The sequence below is a fragment of the Anopheles stephensi genome, chromosome 3 (genome assembly GCF_013141755.1).
Source record: "Anopheles stephensi strain Indian chromosome 3, UCI_ANSTEP_V1.0, whole genome shotgun sequence".
Lineage (NCBI taxonomy): Eukaryota > Metazoa > Arthropoda > Insecta > Diptera > Culicidae > Anopheles > Anopheles stephensi.
Window position 1 is genome coordinate 25,679,449 of NC_050203.1, and position 15,692 is coordinate 25,695,140.

At 40.6% G+C, this 15,692-nt stretch overlaps 1 protein-coding gene across 5 annotated transcripts in view; it reads right to left on the reverse strand.

Moving 5' to 3' along the window:
- Window positions 1-15,692, reverse strand: part of LOC118511420 (sodium channel protein 60E) — a 147,838-nt gene that overhangs the window by 113,229 nt on the left and 18,917 nt on the right. For all 5 annotated transcript variants that reach the window (XM_036054503.1, XM_036054501.1, XM_036054502.1 and 2 more), the window contains exon 3: window positions 12,721-14,671. In XM_036054503.1, coding sequence (XP_035910396.1) covers window positions 12,721-12,754 — 34 coding nt within the window. In that variant the 5' untranslated portion in view covers window positions 12,755-14,671. The remainder of the gene's footprint in view (window positions 1-12,720; window positions 14,672-15,692) is intronic.

The window sequence follows — 15,692 nt, forward strand, 5'->3', positions numbered from 1 at the left end:
ATAAATCAGTAAATTGATGTTTAATGCTTTTAGTTGCATTAATAGATTTAATAGATTTAAAATGCTTTATTTCAAATGATATTATATTGAATGACATAAACATAATCTGCATTGAACACCACATATCTGTTCCTGACAAAAGTGCAAAAGCGTTTCAATAGCATGTTTCAATAAACATACAAAATTTAAGTTCTTCGATGTTTTGCGAGTAACGTCTGCAGACAATTTTTAAATATTTAATAACCATTTGATAAAATTATTTATCGATATAAATATCGGTGGTGTAGTGCGTCGTACTTACACCAAAGGAACACGGCATATTTGGCTCGTTTTTTTTCTAATACTGACTATCCTAAGAGAGCTAGAGATGGCGAGTTGATTCTTCTTGTGGTAATCTCTAAGCAAACAAAAATGATTTGTAACCCCAAATAATCTATAGTTTAGAGCAAATGCATGGTAGGTTTTTTCAGACTTTATTTATATATTCGTACGTAGAAAAAAACAGCTGAGAAATAATAACATTTCCCAACAAAATCCTCAACAACCACTCACTTTTTCCTTGCACCCCGCAATTCCAACTCACTCTTTCCGAATAAGTTATACGAACGATACATATTGACACACTAGGGCCGAAAAAAAAACCCCAATCATACCGTCCGTCAATTGTGTGGTGTGCGCCTCGCCGAAAATTTGATCGGATTTTCTTGGCATCAACGCAAATCGCCGATTGTCAGTCAACTTTCAGCTCAATGCCTTTCATTCTTTCATTGCTTCGCCTTCCTACCACGCTTGCTCTACATTACTAACCACCTGTCAATGCTGCAGACAGGTTGAGGATTTCCCCTAGGCCTAAGGGTCGCTGGTTTTCCACTGGGATGGTTGTGTTTTTTTTTTTCTTACACTTCTCCGCTATCACAGCACACCACAGCATACAAACGTTGGACTGCGACACACACACATCCTTGTCATCACTCTTGTTCATTGTTTGCCCATCTTGCAATCGGTGTCGTTACGAAAACATTCCGCCTGGTTGGAAGAAAAATATGTATTTAGGATTACCCTTCGCCGTGGGTGGATGGTTCTCTCTGTCCTCTCACTCTTTCTCTCTTCGAATCAACCAACCTTCCACTGTAACGGCTACCAACAAAAGGGTTAAAAACAGCGGACGGTTCTTCGCTTTCTTATGGCCATGAGGAGAAAAAAAAGAGAGCGAGCAGAAAGAAAAACCGAAACAGTCCCAACAAAGTCCCTTGTCAACCACAAAACCGACCGATTTTCCTGGTGTGGTTTGGCAGCAAAAGAATAATATTGCCATAAAGCGGCTGATGAGAAGAAACACGGTGTCCACTGATTTTGCCCGCGTTTTCCATTTAACGTTCGCAGTGTGAAATGGACGGGTATGGGTATTTTCCAATGCCTTTCACTCACACACAAACACACACACACACACCCAGTGGTTAGTTCTGTAATGGATAAGTTTCTGTTTTTCTTTCTGCTTCCTTTGGTAGATGGATGGGATTTTTTTAATAAAGCAAAAAACTTCCTCCCAAAAATTGCTGTTTAGCCCTTTTTCCGGTGCTGATAAGGATAAGGGGGCAAAGACACTGGCAGCAAATTTACTTCCTTACGCACGCAACAGTCTACCAGGGTGAGAAGATGCTTTTCGGTGGGTTTGCTGTTTTGGTGCTAGTGAGGATGATCCTTCGGCCCAATGTCGGTGCCTTTCTAACACAACGAATTTGTTTCATTATATTTTCGGGAGCCAGTCGGTGGAACAGTTCCAAAAAGGCTGGGAAAACACCCCAGCACAGATTGCGTTGCATAGATGGATGAGACAAGTGACCGAAAGGTCGGTACCTTCTTACGCGTATGCCTTACGAATCCTTTCAGCTAACCAAGCACATCCTCGATCTCCCCACACCACGACGAGACACCCGGCGATGGCATGCTGCACTAGTGGAACAATAACCACCACCGGATCCAGTTAACACCATGATCCGGTTAACAAAGCGCACAAAAAAAGATAAAGTTCTAACCGTCGGAAATGCGAACGGACGGGAGGACAAAACGTACTCAAGGACCTGTGCAAGGATGCGGAGGCTGTGGTCCGCGACCATGGCCGGAAAGGTTACTTTTGTGGTTAAGGATTACAGGCGGATGCGCTATTTCTTCTTGTTGAGCATCAGAGAGGTTTCCTTTTCCTTCTTGCTGTGTCCCACTGTGTAAATCCTTTATTTTCTACCGTCTTGGTCCGTTTTTTTTTTCGTGGTAAAAAAAACGGTTGAGAGCAAGCGATAGATAGCTAGGAAAGGAGGATCGTAAAACCGTCGACCGAAATAACATTTTTCTGATCTATTCTACCGTAACAGGATGGATGATGTGTCAAAGGGCAACAAAGACTTTGTGATGCTTTCCCTTCACCAGCTAGTATAAAATCTAGCAGCGGTGACTTCATTCGTAACAGACAACTGAAGCTTATTTAAGGTTCTTTTGTACGGGGGTTCTGACAATTTACTTTTATGGCGTTCGTTTTTTATTTCACCCAAAGTTATGCAATAGCTAGCTTTTGCTTGCTTTTCTGTATCTGAAATTTTAACACCAAAAGAATAAAATTACTTTTTTGTTTTTAGTATTACGGCATGACGCCGTATATTTGTATGTATTTTGTTTCCTTTCAGTAAATTTTTGTAATATGGTTAATAATTTTAGCTAAGCAGTAAACACTTTTTATTTCGTTCTTCATGGTCTGAAAAATATTTCAAAACATACTTGAACTGTGTCAATCAAAGTATACAATATCTAGAATTCGATTTCGATTCGATCCTGTACAATAAACACAGGGATCAAGCTGTCATACTTAAAACATAAATTAAAATAAAATAACTCGATTTTATCTGAAACAACAAAAATCAAATTCCATTTAGGTAGTCATACTCATTCTAAAGTCTTCGTCCATCCATTTCTCCCTTCTGATGATTTAATTAAACTAAAACTGTAAGAAAACTATTGGCATTGCAGGTAAAATTGCGAAAGGCAAAACAGACAAACATCTTCAAGCAAACTAAAGCTGATAATTTTGAAATTTAATTAAATGTAACTGTATCATTTACTCTCCCAAACCCACCTTATCTTTTACAAGAAAATTAAAGGATGAACAGAACCTCGCTCAACATTTGCTACAGTTCACTTGCTTACTTTTCATTCCGATACCCGGCTCCGCTATCGGACCTGGACCGGTCTTATTTTTGCAACCAAACGTTTCGGAAATTCTTTCCCTTCCTACCGCTTACGATCGCACACAATGCTCCACATACAAGCAGTTGCATGTGTATCCGGAGGCTTCCTCGCATTCCAAGGTTCGCAACCGAAAATTCACCCAGCACCTTCGGATGAGAACACACGTGCTAAATTTTCCGCCCAAGAAAAGCTCGCTGTGAACCGAATCTGTAGTGTTCTGAAGCTCCGGGAGAAAAAAAAAAGAGAGAAGGCACAAACACAACGACTACACATGTTTTTGTACTTGTCCTTCATATGGCCTCACATTGGTGCTCGATGCTATTTAATTCATTTTCCATCCATCCGACCGAACGAACGGACGGATCGAATGCGGTGGAAATCGTGCACGTTCAAATTTCGGTTCACTTTCTGTTCGTCGTTTTTCTTTGCAGCAGCTTTAGTGTCTTACGATTTTTTTTTCTCGTTCGGATGGAGCACACACTACCCACCCCAAAAGAAATCGCAAGCTGTGCCATTGCCACGGGGTTTAATCAAAAATTCTTCCAATTCAAAACACGCACTGGAATGTGGGCAAAAAGTTCCGAAAGGTGTTACCATGGCAGCTCAGTAGTAGCCCTTCGGGTGAGGGAGTCCACGGTTTTGTCTTACGGTATGCTTAGCCGTGCCGGGTAAAGTACTTACTCGAGTTTACTTTAGCCGGTGGGTCGTATGTGGTAAGGATGATAAGGGTGAGGCAAATCTTACCTCAGTACCACCAAACAGTTAAGCAGTCAACGAGCGCGGGTAGTATCGATTTTCCGGCAACCAATTTTCATTAAACGAAATGTACTCACACATCTTTCCTTCCTGGAATGCTTGTTTATGGTTGTGTTCTTCGAAAGAATCTACTATTTTCTTAGCACAATAGACCTAGGCTGTACATAAAACTTAGATTCGAAAAGAAGGACCACTTTTTTATCCGCTTCTCGCTCATGTTTTGCTTACTAATTTATATGCCCTTCAGCGTAACGTCAACATAAAGCAAGCAAGCACACAAAAGTTAACATGCTTCACACAAACACATCATACATTTGCACCACAAAACGCAATCTGTGGCTGTTGCTCGAAGGAAGGTAAGAAAATTTATCTAACTTGAATAAAAAAAAATAAACAAGAAACACATGAAAAACTCAACATAAAAAGTTTAAATTAAAAACAAAAAAAAACGATACATAAACTACACCTCGCAAAGAAACGTGCATCGTTCTGGTACAAAAAGAGCGTAACGAAATATAAACAAACTAAAGCAGAACGCTCCAAGCGAGTGATCCTTGAGAAATGGGAAAAGTTCAAACAAACGCAGCTGCTGCTCATTACGTTCCGCTGCACATTAAATAGATTACCTCAAGACACCGCAGGACAGGGCAAGTTTACAGCCAAAAGGGAGAAAAATTTCTGTAATTAACTTAATGCTGCCCAACGGTAATATTTTCTCATATGAGAGGTTTTTTTGGTGAAAATTCAATTTTAATTTCTACAATATTAATTATTATAAAAGCATGATTTTCTAATTAAAACATTAAGAAAAGAGCCTTGAATGACGTGCTTAAATATAGAGTCACATCTCTGTAAGGCGTTGAATAGGACTCAGAAATCAGACGTCTCGGAGCACGTTCCTTTTCTCCCACGCCCGGCCATTATTCATCCATTTCAATTACCACCAGATACGTGCACTTTTACTTCCCGTAATAATAAGCATGATTAATAAATAAATTTAAACAAAAAAACACATGCAGCAGTGCTCCTGTTACACGCCACAAGATCAAACAAAACTGGAAAAAAACTTTTTCCCCGGACGTAGAAGGTCACGTAGAAAATTGTCCGTGATGTACAGATCTTTCCGATGTGATGAAGCTGCTGTAGTACCAACTGCACGTGTGGTGTGTGTGTGTGTGTGTGTGTGTATTCTCAGTAGCTTCACTTGTTCACCGGCATCGGTTGGTCACTTCATAAATTATTCTCAACTTCATCAAATGCGCACCGGTGCTCTCGGTACGGTTTCGGCTGTTCTAAAATGTGAGCAAAATTGTTATGCCCGGCCAATGCACGTAGCAAAAAGCAGAGGAGCGCCTGGAGCGAAACGAATAAACGAATGTGGGAGTCACACACACACACACACACACTCACGCACACACACACACATGAGGGACGTAATGAAATTAATGCTTCAAAATCGTTTTAGATGTCAACCGATGGCCATTATGAGCGTTAAATGTTGGTCTGCGCTGTAATGGCACTTTTCAATGTGGGAGTGTAATTGTATTAAATTTATTATCGTTGCTCTAATGTGACAGTCATAAAGCGGCATTATGTTGGCTAGTGTATGGTTAGGGGTCGTAGAAAAGGCGTTGGGTACTTTAGAAATAATTTTAAACTGTCGCAAAGAGCGGTCTAAATTCGGTACGGGCATAAAGAAAATAACAAATGATAAGTTGATCTTATCGATCAGTTTCGAAAAAAAATCGATAGTAGCTTCTGCATTTTTTTAGCCTTAGTTGTTGCAGTTCAATCTTAATAAGGTCTTAAGATTTTTTTCTGCATACCACAGACATAACACTATAGACGATGAGTGTTTGAGAGGATTGCAGAGACACAGAGTGATTAAATAAGAAAAACCTTATAAAAACTGCTCTAATTTTCAATCCATACGTTGTATCTAGAAATTTAAACCAAGCCAAAAAATATTTCAAGAATATGATAGAATTTTGGTTTTTACTTTTTGACCAATCCCTGTCCAACATTAATAGTTATAACATTGCATTGCATACTTTCAGGTTCACGTGCTCCTGGCAGTATGCAATGCAATGCTTGAATAAGAATGGTATAGCATAACGTTTTCCAACCTATATCAAACTCAACGCCAATGTTGTGCCTATCATAAATGTCGTAAATTGCAACCGTTTTACCCTCCAATAACAACACATTGGGCCAAAAACTAACCTCCTTTATCACCGTTAACAGAACCATCTGTTTATCAGGATGTGCTTCCACACCACTATGGCACCCATAACTTTCAAGCCTACCACTAATAATTCCCTCCTTAAAAGTGAGTCATTAATTTTACCTATTCTTCGGCCCAGTGATGAACCACGCAATTCAAAGCTTACTAAACGTCCATTTTGACGTGACACATTTTTACGAGCAGCTTTCAGCAGCTCACACAAATACAGATGGCTCCCAACCACACCGATAAGGACGGAATTTTCTGTATGCAACGTGTGGCACCCCAAAATCAAAGGCCAAAAGTGAAGAAGGATGAGACTGTTCATAAAAGCAACAAAACTCTGACACCCCACACCAGGGAGCCCCGAAAAGCCATGTGTGGGCTCATCCATCGTCGCGCCAGTGCATCCACAGCAAAAGGCAAATGTTTGGTGCTGGCTTTGGGGACGTTTGCATAAAACGTCAATAAACCCCCATAAAGTCACGGAACATGCACCGAGAAACACCGGAGCATCCTTGCGATTCCCGTAAGGACAATTTCCGGAACGCTGTGCCTGGGAGGTTGTGAGTCGAAAAGTCAGTCGTTCGCCTGTCCATACGTACGTCATTCGTAAATTTGCACTGTTTATGGTGTTTGCCCAGCGGTCAGTTGACGTTCGGCTTGGTGTATATGTGTTTGTGAACTATAAGCGTTTCGTTGACCTGCCAAACTGCTTGAATCGAACATTTTGGCAACATTCTGCTAACCGGGGGAGAAGTTCGCTCCACTGGGGGATAAGCTGATACGCAGCCGTCGTGATGGGGGTTTAGAAATTTTACTCCTAATCCGGCACAGTTCATGTTTTCATAACATTTTGGTCTGTTATTTGTGTGCACATTCTCAAACTTTCCGGCCAAACGGTGGAGCGAAATGAGTGAGAAATATTAATGCTACCCACCACAAAACTAGTGTTTATGCGTACGTGCTTAGTCATGATGTTTTTATCCTGAGCTTGCTACAAAAAATCTACCACGCACACATTCATAATCGTGCAAGCTGCAAACAAGCAAAAAACTGACCAAAACGAAATAATTCTAACCACCCTGGAAAAGCTTCGTGGAACTACTTGTTTTTCTTGGGGAAGGTGAGAATTCTGGCTTTTTGCATTTTTTTGCTAAAACAACCAGTAAAGGAGGTAAGCGTAGAAATGCTTACGGGGACATTTGAGGTGAATGATTTCACATAATCGTGACCGTGCAGGGCTGGCTAGCTCTGTGAACAATGGTTGGTCCAGGCCAGGCGAATGGGGTGGGAAATTTCTTGCTAACACGGAAAACGGTCATCGATCGGTTGTGAGCTTGTGTCGTAAATTAGCCATTTGATTGCGGTGTAAGGGTTTGATAATTTAAAATTGAGAAAAATAACACATTTTATGGAAGAAAATACATTGTAGGTTTAAGGGGAAAACAATAGACAAATCGACATTAACCTGCTCCTTTTCAAAACATATTTATTGCCTCTTTAGGGTTTCAAATCTTGTGCTTTCTGCGAGAACTCTATGAGACCCAAAGTCTCTATAAATAAATTAAAAAAAAAAACAGATTATCAATCCCTATATACTGTAGCCATATTCAAAAACCCTCTCTGTGAGTTACAAAGTTAGCTTAAAACCTCTACCCACCGAAATGAGCCAGTGAGCGTTAGGTGTATGTTACAGTTGAGCTCGTACACTTATGCTATCGTTTATTAACTCACATGCTCACAACGAAGTCAATGGTTCGTTGTAATCCTGGCTTTAAAGCAAGCTAATTAGAGTTCTAACTCTAGCGAGCTCATGAGTTACTCTCTCTAACTGGACAAGCTTTCGACGAATATTCTACAGACATCTCTATGTCTTAAAATCAGAATCAAATTAGACAAGGTTTTTTTAAATTCTCATCTCATTTATAAGAGCTATTCAAAGCATCGGTAATAAATATTGGTATTAAACATTAGGTACTAATCTGAATTAGCTAGCTGGTTCTGTCCATATATGAATTTTATTTTCGAGACAACTAGCTATATAAAATATTTCTTATCCTTACCCAAAACTTAAATTGAAGTAAACAATTTACTGATAGCAGTCTACAGAAACCATTCAAAAAGGCTTTTCAAAAAATAAACTAAAAAAAAGTTTATAAATGTCTGGAAAGATTTTATATTACGTTAAAAAGTGTCGAAATAAAATGCGACAAAATCCAGCTCTATCAGTAAACTATGCACTTCTTTTTTAACACTATGTTTACGAGCATTTCTGTTCTTCTTATCTCTACGAGCAATCTGATGAGTTACGTGGGGAAATTTATATCACATGGAAATTATTAAGTTATTAAAAAAGTTAAACCATAATATTAATCAGTACAAACATTTTCACAATAATCTCAAGATTTTCAAATAATCCAATATCATAAACTCGTCAAATGAACGGGTCCCGCGAAACGTGTGATTAAAGTTCTGAAATGGCTCACATATTACTAATTTATCTCCCAAATTGTGTAATATTCTATTGAGTGAATAAGATCTTCATTCCCACAATTCAACCGAGATTTGAACTCAAAACTGATGCCTTACCGGTTGCACTATTCTTCCGACTTCTTTGCCTGCTATTTGAATTATAAGAGCAATACGAACAACCATCTTCTCTTCTTTCTTCTTCTTTGGCACTATTTTCTTCTTCTTTGGATGGGATTTGAATCCCGGTACTGCCGACCACCGGACCGCCCCAGCAACCATCTCGGTGTATTAAAAGGACATACAATCAATAAACCCGTTCCCAAAGCCACTGCTCACAATACACTCACTCTCACTGTATAAGAAATTAGAACTCAACCAAAACAAAAACAACATCCGACCGAAAACCTCATAATTCATACTAATTTTCATGTTCATGATACTTGCTCGGGCTAACACCGCAAATAGCCCGTCCGGTAGTATACCATATTTTGCCGTAGTCTTAAAAAATAACGCAAAACCACCATCACCGTCATGATGCGGTAAGCTTACGAAAATGTAACGTATTCATTTCTGTGTAACGTGCACATTCACCTAGATGACGTAATTGTCGTTTCATTGCCACCCTAGCCAAGCGCGGTTTTTGCTCTCTCTCGTTTCTCGAGCTTCTTTTTTCTATTTTGTTTTGTTTCTCGTCCTAGCGAAGTTTTCCGTCTGAGTAGAAGGATGGATAGAAAAAAGCTCCTCTATTCATTCCTTCAACAACAAAAACAAAAAAAACCCTAGCGCCACTAACACTAACCAGCCCAGTCTTCGCGCATTCTTCCACACTCACGTAAGCGTAATTAATTTACCAGCCAACGGCTAGTCGACGGACATTTTTCATTCCGCTTCCAGCTAGGCTGGGCTGGAGTTTATGAACGCTACGCGAGGCTACACTGTTGGTAATGCCAGGTTTTGCCAGCGAGCGTTTAGAGTTGAAGCGAGTCAAACAAAAAAAAAAACGCTCATCCAACACACACACACTCCAGCGAATGCTAAACCGATGGTACGGCTAAGAGGCACGTACAGAAGAAATGCCACTTTTCTGTTCGCTTCCCAAGTTTGAGCCGGAATAGAACGATGGGACAATCAAGTACACATCGCGGCTAAATGTAACGTTTCCCAGGGCGCGTGTTAACCGCCAGCTAGCTCGTTGCGTATCGGATGAACATTGGGTTCTATTTCGCTCATAAGTACCACCGAGGCTGAGTTCTTTACCCACCGCACGGGAGTCTTTTCGGCACAAGTGGTCGCTAATTCGATGGCAGAAAAAGCAACATAATTAGCTAACATTTTAAGCTTCTTGAATGTAAGAGAGAGGGTTGCAAAATACTGTGCGAGTTAGTTGGAATTGCTGATTGCTGAAATTTTCAAGATAATAATTTTAAAAAAACCGATGTTGCTTACACAAACTATTTCAAAGTGGGGGATTTCCTATCAAAGCAATTTAATGATCCACTATTTTGAACCATTTCCTTCATAAATAACTGTTATTTATTTATTTATAATTCCAGTATTACGGCATGACGCCGTATTGTCAACACCGCATGTGTTGACGATTACAAATTCACAAATATTAACAAGGCATTTCCTCCCTGTTATTCTGCCTTATCCCGGGCATGCTTTTGCCGAACGAAACATCTGTAAGGTCAAAGTGGCTCTGTGATGTCCTTGAGCTCGCTACTACCATGTTTACAATCAAAACCGGGAAAGCTTTCACTGGTGCAGCACATCAAATAGATTTGGCAGGAAAAAAGCGTCGTTGCAAAACACCATTTCACCTGAACAACTTTTTGTTTAGATAATCCTCAGCCTAAGTAGCTTCGTGACGCTCTTTTGCCATACATGTTGGATTGCTTGGAAGATGGCAAAGCCTGCCTGCATTTTTACGCCTGGTTCTCCGACATTTTACCACTGTAGTGCATCTTCCGGTGGCAGAGCACCCTTAAAAACAAACCCACCACATAAAGCATGATACGTATCGTACGGTGGTTGCGTTATTACGATGCTACCGTCAGGCTTGCACACGGCCGGAATCGTATCTGGGAAGCAATCTGGGGCATACATTATTGAGAAAAGGCAAGATGTTCATCAAACACAAAGCTACATCAGGCAGCAGCATCTACATCCTACCGAATCCCGAAAGCAAAGGAAATAAAATCCTTCGTGCTGCTGAATGAAGCCCAAGATTTTACCTCAGCCATCGGTTTTACGAGGCCACGGCTTCAAAGCGTGCTGTGCGCGTTACACCAAGCTGCCAAGCGACATATGCGCTTATAATTTTACACATCAGCGACTCAGGGCAGCAAAACGAAAAACACACGCCGACCGACGCTCGAAAAAGGTCGGCAATACATATACCGGCAAGAGATCAAAGAGGCTTGCTCATGGTACACGGCTGGCTGCGGTACGCGGTGAAGGTAGTCATGCTTGGTGCAGTATACCGTGCCAAATCGACACCAAACGTTACACACCTTGGTTAGGCGTTTTGTTTTCACCGTACAGATGCGTGCCCGAGATTAGAGTAACGGGCGTTATTAATAAATGTATGAGAAAGAAAATTAAGCAATGTTGTTGTTTTGAGCTTTTAATTCACAACTGGTGGGAAAAATGTTTGCTTTTAGCTTTGGGGCTAAAAATACGTTTTACTGCAAGTTAAATTCGTTATAAGTTTTGCCGTTTTTATTATTGTTATTTCAGTGTACCTTCGTAAATGAAATGGAAATCATGCCAAGGGCGATGTGCTTAGATAATATCACGATAGCATCACAGTCAGGAGTCTCATTTGACGAAACGATATTTTCATGGAATATATCAAAGCCACTTTAACCGAAAAAAGGCTTTTTTATTTCCAACTCGTAAGCCAAGGGTGACAGGCGTTAAGACGATACATTCAGTTGGTATTGTTGCTGACAGGATAGGCAACAAATAATTAAAACAACTAGTTGCATAATTTTAGGCGTATTTAGCTATACCGATGTTTAGAACAGGACAGTCAGTTTAGCTGACGTACGAGCAGGCGGTATGAATGGTTTTTGAACCATGATTATGTTTATTTTTACTCAATTTTGACGGACGGTCAACGAATGTGTTTGCTTTTAATGTAAAATCAACTAAAATCCTGTATTATTTATCCATGATGGTCAACCTACACTGCTTACTGAACATCAAATAATTCATCAAAATTTTGAAAAGAAAACCCATTTTTTATTTTTTTTTGCAGCTTCTTCCAGCATTTACCACCATCACTTTCACTATTCACGATACCGAATCTCTTTCATCAGACTCAAATTACTCGAAGCCAGCAGATGAAAGCATGCAACACAAAACGCATCGGGGAAGGCAAAGAGAAAAAAATCCAATTTAAGTGCCCTGTCCCTACCAAACCACCAAAACAATCCGCGGAATGAGCTGCATAATGGCAATCGGTTCCATTATAGCTCAAAAGCGTTCATGTTACGCTCCAGGAGATTGGTATTTTAGCTTCGTGTTTTTTTCTTGCTGCTACCACACACTGCCTTTACTACGGCGAACAGTAACACTTTTCCATCGGAAACCGCACAAAAGGGGCATGACTTGGAGGCATGCACCGGCCCCGGGCTGGAGGAAGGTGAACAGACACAGGGGGAGAAAAAATCACCACCAATCGCATCGATTACCGAGGAAATAGAGGGAAACACTTTGTTCGCCGATAGATTGGGTGGGCCGGTGCCACTGATAGTGAAATGAATTATTTCCAACCGACGATCAAACGCTTTTTTGTCCTAATTGATTGAAATGATTCGTGTTAAACGATTCCGATATGCTGTTTCATACATACACGTACAAAAAGAGCATAGGAACGCAGGGAAGCGATGTTTCAGCAGTGGCTTAACGCTGCTTTTTCACCGCTTGTTCTCACTTGGTTCAATCGGAAAAGATAGTCTACACCTTTAAGTTGAACAATTTGCAATTTTCACTCTCAAAAACAAAATGAAGCCCCTACTCACCTTGTCCTTCATTTGGAGTAGTTGCATCGGTCATTTTCGGGTATTCTTGCTGCAGGGTGTGTTGGTTTGGTTGGTTCGCTTCGTTTACTTTTTTTTGCGATTTTGTCTTCTTCCAAAAACAAATACAAGTGCTGCGCCTTTTAATACTATCGGTTGTTCGGCTACGCTAGTAAACGGGCTCTAAGCATAACTGCGTAACGTTGGATTTTTGTAACATTGCAATGGTTAAGAATTACTTCGCTTGTGTTGTTGTTGTAGTAGTTGCTATCTTAACGACCTACTGCCAAGCGTAATGAAACAGCATTATATTGATAGATTTATGTGCATTTGGTTTTGTTTGAAACACGTACACTAATCGTAACCAACGGCGTTAATATTATACGTTCGCTATTTGAATGATTTAACAATGCAACAGTGTTATATGGTGAATCCGCATCTACTTATGGGAAGGATTTGTTGAAACAGCACTACTACCACCTTTCCTTCGCCGAAAACTATTGCACGAAACTAACAATGGAACAATTTTGCTGGATATCGCCGTTCCCGGCAACACTTTTTTATACACTTTTATACATTTTTTTTGCTTTTTTTATTATATGCTGAATTAACTCTTAAACCCACTAGACTCGACTCTGCATCCAATTATATGCACACTTTTACTTCACACTTTATTGCACTCGCGCACACTCGCCGTTACGATACGCGAAACTCGATGGAGACGCCTAATCTTTCGTACGCTATAACGCTGCAAGTTGTAGGTGCGCACCTACTAAACGGGAAAGATCGACACTATTAATTGCGGTATTATTGCTCACATATTATGCACTTATCTACACACACATACACACATTTTACACCCCACTTGCGGTGCGGTACGGTGCTGATTGTGTCATGTTAAACTATTGCGATACGGATGCATTCACACGCGAACACGGCAAAGGATTGAGCTAGGAGTGGATGCTAGCCCGGTCAAGAACAGGGTGCACCGTTAATGCCTTGCGGAAACAGATGGGTAGGAGTGAGATTTATAGCCCTATCCACTATGGGATTAAACTTTTTTCAAATGTTGCCCTGTGCAATCTGTTTGCCGCTTTCCACTTTTTTGCTTCGTTTCAATTAAGCTTTTCCGCTTGTGATTGTGGTAGATGACGATAACATTTTCTGCCTATAGTATAGTTTCACACATTGGGTCTGCGCTTATTATTCCACCCGTTTTAACTCGATCCGGAACTTTAGCTGCTCGTAACGATGGACACTTTCCACTGTTTAGCTTTAGAATGCTATTACACACACTCATACACACTATTGCGCACACTCACTCACAGACACACACAAACACGCACGCGAACACACACTCTCGTACACGTCTCGCTATCTTGCGTTGGAGACGTTACACGCCATTGGCCCGATGACACAGAGCCCGCTCGTCGTCTGCCAGGGCTGCGCTGGTACCACTTTGATGTGCAGCATCGTCACCAGCGATCGGCGGTCTCACGAAAGAATCCCCGATACACAACACAATGCGTCATCATCTTCTTTCTGCCGTTGTACGAGAAAGCCTGTAGTTTTTCAACCATGAACGCAGCAAATAGTGATTTACATTTTTACAATCATATGCTGCAGATACATTTTACTGGTGAGCGATTGGTGCGGTGAGACTATTTCGTAACGAAACACTACAATATTCACATTTCTTCAGCGTTCGCTAACGTGGACGCTTAATAGTCGGCAAAACACTGAGCGGAGCATTTGAAGACCCTCATTCACACCTCGCATTTACTGGAACGCTGGTAATTATGAAACATGTCGCAACTGGCGGCTACGATTGAACATTTTATTTACAAACACGCTAATGTGAGCGGACGGTGTAGGATAGCTGCGCCATCGAAACGCCAAACGCCAGTTGAAGCGGAAGTGTTGCACTATTTACAGCTGCCGGTAGGTTGCGTATCTGAAGTGAGAGAAGACGAAAAACGTTTTCTTGTTAGTGGTTGAAGTATAAAATGATGTAAAATAATATCAAAGATTATTTGTAAATTTATTTACGCAGCAATATTTTTAACTCCTTAAGGTATGCAATAACATTACTTTTTGGTCCGTTTTACAGCCTGATCATGAACGTCGAGCGGCAGTCGAATCGAATGGAGACGTCAAATCTAACGGCAGAAAATTTGGTATCATCTAACATATTCGAATCGACGAATGTCACATCGATTTTTTGAGCTTTTTTGGTTGTCAAACTGGCTTCTAAGCTGTCAAACCGAACCCAAAATATAAACAATACTGCATGACCATTTGGTTTACAGAGAGCGATAAAGTACAAATAAAATACACCAAAAGAAAAACTTTCGTCAAATTAAAGTAAAAACGATTTCAGCGAGTAAACGCTGTAAACAAAAATGATTTCAGCATATTTTATGTCAAGCATTCGTCGAATGATAACTCCGGTTATTACTCGAACGGCAGCTCGAACACTGCTATGATACTGATTGAGCTTTTTGAGGAAACTTTTTTGCCGTTCGACGTTCATGATCAGGCTGTTAATCGAAAACTTGGAAGATTCTTTACCTGTCCCAGATTAGAATACAATTGCATAGTTTCAGGCGTATCTGTAAACGGCTTCGCCTAAATGTATGCTATCCACCAGACATCTCTAGACGAACTACCTGATTTTAAAGATTGTTTCAGCTCAACAAGAGGCTAATAAAATTGTACAAGTGTCAACTAACGGCTACCATTTTTCATTTCCACCTCTTTTTCACCGCCAGAACAATCATGTACCGACGTAGAACGGCTTCACAATTATGAGCATGTTTATCGAAACATTGTCACATTCCAAGCGATTGAAGCACATGTGACCGTCCCACAGCAGCCACAAACAGACATACACTCACACGCCGGGTAACCTGTTACGGTGAATGCGAATGCGAGCAAAATGCCACCAGAAACTGCCAACGTGACAGCTTAGCGAC